This window comes from Lygodium microphyllum, chromosome 10 (assembly GCF_053477565.2).
Source record: "Lygodium microphyllum isolate KBCC chromosome 10, Lygodium_microphyllum_v1.1.10, whole genome shotgun sequence".
NCBI classification, from domain to species: Eukaryota; Viridiplantae; Streptophyta; class Polypodiopsida; order Schizaeales; family Lygodiaceae; genus Lygodium; species Lygodium microphyllum.
In genome coordinates, this window is record NC_141144.1 from 103,844,436 (window position 1) to 103,851,392 (window position 6,957).

Below are 6,957 nucleotides of genomic sequence, written 5' to 3' on the forward strand. Positions count from 1 at the left end.
TCTAGAATGGTTCAATAGCCATGCAAGACTGTAGGACTCTAGCTTGCAAGAATTGGGAAAAAGTCGACATGTGGAAGAGGAAGCTATGAGTCGTGTTGTGTCCCCAAGAAAAACACAATTTTTAAAAATCTTTTTAAAGAAAAAATCAAGGCAAAAATCACGTGTCCACTTTTTCCCCATCATGTGGGTGATGTGCCATACCTGCCCATGAGGTGATCTGCCCAAATTTTTAGGGAGGCCAATGGTATGTGTAAAGTTAGGTGTTTCACCATTGGCCCCTTTACCCTCCAATGGAGTCAAAAAGCCTCGAGGAGGAGCTATTCCCACATGATCCACAGGCGACGTGTTCATGATAAAAAAAAATTGTTTGCCTTGGCGGGCGCTCCGTGCTCGGTGCTCGGTGTAAAGAGACCCCCCACGAATGCAAATAGCCGTTATACGCAAAGATTTGAACACAGACGCACACGCACGCTCACACACACACACACTCACTCTCTCTCTCTCTCTCTTTTGCTGTGTCTCTGCCTGTCTTTCTTCATCCATGGCTGCCATTCACAGCTTCCGTCCTCTCCCATCGAAGCTGAATCCATTTGACTCGGACGAAGAAGACGAAAGCGCTCCTCCTGCTCCCATCAACAAGTCATTCCGCCCTTCTTACTCCAATCCCTTCGACGATCAGGACGACTGCGGCACACAGCAAATGCCTGCCCGAGCTTATGTGCATGATCGGGCCTATTCCAATCCTTCCGACAGCGATGACGGTGAAGAGGAAGGCAAGCCCTCCCCTATGGCAACCAAAAACAAACAGAATGTGAGAAATTGGCAGAATGGCAGGGGAGGAGAACCTGCCGCAGCTAGGGCATGTGGAATGCGCAGCAGCACAGGTTCTGAATGCGGCACGCCTGCAGCAACAACACGCTCGTCCTTGTCTATTCCGTCATCACCTATTGCTATTGATGGCCAGGGAGTAATTATGCCTCGGAAGCTTTGCAGCTTTGGCAGCCGCAGGTATGGCGGAGGCTCTGCAAGCAATTCGCCGGTGAGGCGCCAGGCGCCCTTCTCAAGTCGAGGTAGTCCACAGGTAGGGGCCTCTTCCACATCAGCAGATGGTGTTTTTGATGACCAGGAAGTGATCAGATATGGGAAGATTCAACCTCATCATGAGCAACCCTATCATGTCTCTGAATCCGCATCGCAGAGAAGTATGTCTGCTTCGCAAGACCGTGCCCAGCTTCTGGAAATACATAATCGATACAAGGAAAATTCAGGAAGCTATGTTCAGTCTCAACCCACACAGTTGGAGTTCAAGAGCACCCAAGAGCTCCAAGACTATGCCATTGAGAAATCTGAAGAAACCAGTGAATGCATCGTAAACTGCCTCAAGGTGGCTGAGGACATTAAGGAGAAGGCTGACAGAACATTGGTGAGCTTGCACGAGCAGCAGGAGAATATTGGTAGGACCCATAACGTGGCCTTCAACATGGATCGAAGTCTTAGTCTGGTAAGTATCATGCTCCTGCTTAGCTCACATGTTATCTCTGCTACCACATGCTATATCTTGATTGTTCATTTTGCACGCTCAGTTCAAGTGATCATTGTTACCGTTTGGTTGCCCAGTTGTTCTTTGGCATGCTCATTTTTTGTGTATATATGCTATACTACTGATCCCAAGTGAGATCTGTGAAATTATGTGTTGATATGTCATGATTTGGTCCACAGGGTGAGCAGCTGCTGGGAAGCTTAGGAGGCATCTTCTCCAGAACATGGAGGCCCAAGAGGGGTCGGCCTTTAATTGGTCCTCTTGTGTTTGCAGGTAGCATACACTTGGAATCTTGCAATGTTTAGTCATCATATTCCATCTGCTCATTGGTGCCAGTCTTTATGTTTGCTTGTGGATTGACGCTGGAACTGGTCTAAGAGCATTCATATTAAATGGTCTGGTGCTGTGGATCTGTGCGTATCACCGTTGTCTTTGTCGTAAGACATCTATATTTTCGGTAGCATTACATGTAAAGGTTGTGGAGGTGTATCATTGTTGAGCCATATTGTAAACCCTCCAGTGTCCATTGGGTCTGTAGATGATCACATCACAAAGGGAGGCGAGTTTGTAGCAGACCATGCTGCTCTTGGACAAAACTCGAATCGTCACAACTGTCGCTCTTCTGCTGCTGCTGAGCTTCAAGAGGGACTCACCTCACAAGCTAAAATAGAGGTCAGCCTCCCTCAAGCACATGACTTGTCTGTATTATATGTCCAGGGAATCTGCAGCTAACTTGTTCTCTGCTTCTCAGTTGGAGAAATCAAAGCAGGAGGACACTCTTTTGAAGCTGAGTGACGTCTTGGATGAGCTGAAGGAGATGTCGGTCGAAATGGGCTCAGAACTCTCCAGGTTTGTATAGAGATGTCCGTCACTTAATGTATTTCATTTCAGGCACAGAATGGGGTCCTCTATCACTACATTGTTCCTCACAGGCAGAAGCATCAGAGGGGTAGGGAAGAGACGCTGGGTCCTCTACCAGTACATGTTTCTCCAGTAGATAATGCCCTATTCATTGGCAATAAATGCACTCGGGAATCAGTAGGCATCAGTGATCTCTATCAGTACATTCTTCCTCTCAGGGAGGAGGAACAAAGGGGGGTAGGCCGGGTCCTCTACCAGTAGATGTTTCTCCTGTAGATAGACAATGCGTTATTTATTGGCAAGATACACACCCAGGAAGTCTAGGCACCATAGACTATTTGGGGGGGGGGGGGGGGGGCTACAGTGGTGGCCTAAACATCAAGGGCAGGGTTTTGAGAGGCTGTGCTTATTTGGTTTCTTTTTTGTTCAGGGCTTGTAAGAATGACGATCGTTTCTCTTTTTCGCAGGCAAAATACCTCATTAGATTACTTTCAGAAGGATGTTGGCTCGCTCACTGACAGGGTTGAGAATGCAAATCTCAGAGGTCGCTACCTTCTTAGAAAGAAATGAGCTAGAATTTGGTATCCTTTTGGGGAGCCACATATCTGTGCACAATTTCATATCATATGCCTAGGTCCTCAGATGACTGCTGTTTTCGGCCATTCTTGTATACTGTATCTATCCCTTCTCTCACTATAACTGTATCTTGTTGTGAGTGTTGCACTGCACCTGCATCCATACTATAAGGTGTTCTCTAGAATGTGCTTCTAACAACCTATGATGACAGATTATTTCTTGTCGAGGCTTTGCACGAGTGAGGCCATTTGGCAAGGCTCTTCAGAATAAATGCATTATTTTTTTATTCTTTCCAACAGAGTTCTTGGTCCTTGGGGCGCTTCTATATTTACAAATGTCTGCCGAGTGATAATTTGCTTTTTAATGAGTGTTCTGATTGTCATCTGTTACTCGAGCATTGAATTTTAAAGCGTGTATAATGTAATTGTAAGAAGAGAAGGGTATGAAAAAAGGAGAAGCTACTATTCACAAGTCTGGGTCTTAGAATAATTCACATGGAAAACATGACTAACACATTACGCAAAATGCAGTAGTTCAATCTGTGTGTAGAGTGGCCAAGGCCCTCATCCATGCAGTGCAATTATGCTAGCAGTCTTGTGGCAAAGCAAACTTTTCCAAAGATAGAACTTTCGTAGTAGTTAGAATAACAAAGGATTGTTGCAAGTTGATACGATTTTTCTTTTTCAGCTCAGTATGAGTGATTCTTTTTGACATTGTTGAGAACGTAGATTTGCAACCCTTTTGAGAACTTCTTTTTAAATGCAAAAATGATATATATTATAACAAGTGAATATATGCATCATCTCATCAAGATGTAAGTAGCTTAGTAAGCACTTTCCTAACATTGGCTAGGCTCTATCCTTCTTGCCCATTATAGCTAGTAGAGCAACCAATTCACTATCAAGGTGTTCTAATACAAGATCAAGTATAGTATTGCGAGTATTGTACCCAAACAAGACAACATTTTTGTAATTCCAAATAGCACTCAAAGTAATTTCCCCTTGGCCCAAACATTATAGGAGACCTCATTTAAATTGGCTCTATCATTAAACATGATTTGCTACCACTCTACTTTTTTATGCATGCTCACCCTCTCAAGCAAGTCAAAAATCTTTCTCCCAACATTTTTTGACTTCTCTATAGTTCCACGCTAGGTGCCTCACATACTCCTCTTCCCTTTTACAAGGGAGGCACAAAAAAGTTAGAGGTTGAGTAAGAGCTTGTTTGCCAATACTCCCCACAAAGTCATGTTTAGGTTGAAGAAGGGAATAGACCTCCAAACCCTCTTAAACCTTTGATTCCATGTGCTTAATGAACTTCTTGGGTCAAAAAAGTTAGAGGTTGAGTAAGAGCTTGTTTGCCAATACTCCCCACAAAGTCATGTTTAGGTTGAAGAAGGGAATAGACCTCCAAACCCTCTTAAACCTTTGATTCCATGTGCTTAATGAACTTCTTGGGTCAATGTGCTTCTAGTCTTCTTTTGCGTTAATGTTCCACCTATCATCATACCTAGCAAAATCATTCACCTTCTTGAGGCCAGTTGCACCTTACCATTGTTGACCACCAACCATTTCAGAGGGTCGCATGTTCTAGCACTAAATATAGTAAGCCAATCCTCTTTCATTTTGGCCATCACTTTACTTGGCCATTCCTCCTCAGCACACAACCCAAATTGCAAGGCAATGTTGTCAATCTTACAAAATTCAAGATTGACTAGGACCTGTAGATCCTTCCATCTCCTTATACCTTTGTCATGGATGCTCTTACTTGTCCCCATCTTCTCCAATATGGGAGAAAATTTTCCTAGTAAACAATAGAGCTAAGCTAGACACTCTGCATCAAAGAAGCATCGATTTTCTTTAGGGGATCGCTCGCCCACTTGGGAAGGCCTTTCTCCACTCCATAGTTTGCTATGCATCCCTAAAATTTTCATTTTAGCTGGGACCTTGCAAATGAGAACATCCCAAATTTCAAGAGCCTACCAATGTCTACCACTAATCTCGATGTTTCCAATCTAGTGTTTCACCAAGACACTCCAAGGTTGGTTCCCCTCTATTCTACTAAGCAATTGGAATATGAGACCCTCTATTCAAGAGCCTACCAATGTCTACCACTAATCTCGATGTTTCCAATCTAGTGTTTCACCAAGACACTCCAAGGTTGGTTCCCCTCTATTCTACTAAGCAATTGGAATATGAGACCCTAACAATTTCTCTAGTTTTGGCCAAAAGCTCTTAGAGAAAGAGAATAGAGTGGCATTAAAAATGGTCATCAGGGTGAGCATAAATTTTAGCATTGTTAATTTGCTTGCGAACCCAAGGGCCAAATTCCTCTTCTTAAACTTCTCGAATTTAGATAGGAGATAGTTAAATCTTTCATAGAGATGCCAACCCCTACATGGACTCCTAGGTATCTAAAAACCTTACCTTTCTCTATGACTTTGAAGCCATACTAAGCAACTTCCCCTAACTGATCACTCCAAGCAAGCAATGCAATTTTAGTCTTCTCTTTGCTTATCACAAGGAATTATAGGCAAGCAAATTCATCATATACCACCATAATCTCATCCAACAATTGATTCTTTGAAAAATTTATGGAGAGTATGAGAGAGAGAGCCATTCATAATAGCAATATACACAAGAAAGAAGATAAAATTTGCATTAGTTGCTGTCTCTCTAAATAGGCAAAGGCTCACCACAAGTAGAATGCATTTGGCATTTTTTTGGTGCCAACTCACCCATCCTTATTCTTCCACATCTCCATCCACTCATATAGATCTATTTGCCATGTTCAAGCATAAAGCATTTTAACAACTCCTACTTGGTGCATGGTCAATTATTACCAATTGCCATTGTTATCAAAGATGTGTGATTACAAAACAACATTGCCCCCTAAGTCCCCTATTATACTCATAAGTGTATAATATAACATAATCAAGATATAAGCAAATGACTTTTGATTGATTTGAGAAGTTATACCCTTGGCTACATCGTGGTGCCAATGGTGGACATTACAATTGTGATTTAGAATAGATGTCCATTGGACTTAGATACATCATGGGATTCATTTGAATCATGTCTTTGGACTGGCTTGCCCGCATAACTAGAATAGCAATCTCTTTCAAAAGACCAAACCATCTTCAAATTGTGCATTGATGTTTACCTTTATTTTTGTAGTTCTTTTTCTCATGATTAGTTAATCCACGATGATTGCATTTAATCCTTGAGTCACTTTTTCTTGTAGTTACAAAGATATTGTTGCGAATAGTGGTTGAAATGCTTCCACTTGGTTTAATTTTGCTTTTCCTCTCTAGTAAGGACACCTCAATCTCATGTAGCTTCAAATCATCCATATTAGATAGTGTTTTGACTAAAGTCTCATAACCTTCTACATCACAACTTGCTAATGAAATAGCTTTGGCTTCATCTCCATCAAGTATGTGATTTAGAATAACCAATTGTTATCTAATACTCTTATATTTGTTTAAGTGACTTGTATGAACCTTTGGGTTTAACCTTAGGTTATAAAGTTGCATTAGTAATTTCACGTGAGTGCTTGGATTTGATGCATAATACCTTGTTGAGCTCCTCCCATGCTATCTTTATACTTAGAATACCATCAATATGATGTATGTATTCATGATCCAAGCTTACTATTATAGATCCCAACGCTTTCTCGTTGCTTTCTCCATAATCTAAATGATGCCCCATAATCTTCTCCCAAGCTTATTGTTGTGTCTCGTTTAATAATGATGTCTCATAGACTCTTTGCATGAGTAGACACATCATCTTAGATTGCCACATATGGAATCCAGATCATGTGAATTTATTAATGACATCTTGACTTAACATGATGCTCACGGTTTTGGCATGAAAATACAATGCTTTTACAACTATTCAAGACCCAATGTGAATGCAATTTTGTTACAATCACTGTAAATGAGGACTAAAAGTAAATCAATTAGATTTCCACTAATACGA

General features: G+C 41.7%; 1 protein-coding gene across 1 annotated transcript; it reads left to right on the forward strand.

The window, feature by feature from the left end:
* Positions 1 to 444: 444 nt before the first annotated feature.
* Positions 445 to 3,263, forward strand: LOC148030373 (uncharacterized). The gene is made up of 5 exons (XM_087687243.1): positions 445 to 1,501; positions 1,720 to 1,813; positions 2,079 to 2,212; positions 2,292 to 2,389; positions 2,869 to 3,263. The coding sequence occupies exons 1-5, from the start codon at positions 542 to 544 to the stop codon at positions 2,969 to 2,971; spliced, it is 1,389 nt and encodes a 462-aa protein (XP_087543369.1). The 5' UTR covers positions 445 to 541; the 3' UTR covers positions 2,972 to 3,263.
* The last annotated feature ends 3,694 nt before the right edge of the window (positions 3,264 to 6,957 follow it).

What these genes read in the sequence shown, in the direction of transcription:
- LOC148030373 (XM_087687243.1), top strand. Translation starts at nt 542, where the DNA reads ATGGCTGCCATTCACAGCTTCCGTCCTCTCCCATCGAAGCTGAATCCA. An exon ending in TGGATCGAAGTCTTAGTCTG is followed by an intron (nt 1,502 to 1,719) that starts GTAAGTATCATG and finishes TTTGGTCCACAG; the next exon opens with GGTGAGCAGCTGCTGGGAAG. An exon ending in TGGTCCTCTTGTGTTTGCAG is followed by an intron (nt 1,814 to 2,078) that starts GTAGCATACACT and finishes TTGGGTCTGTAG; the next exon opens with ATGATCACATCACAAAGGGA.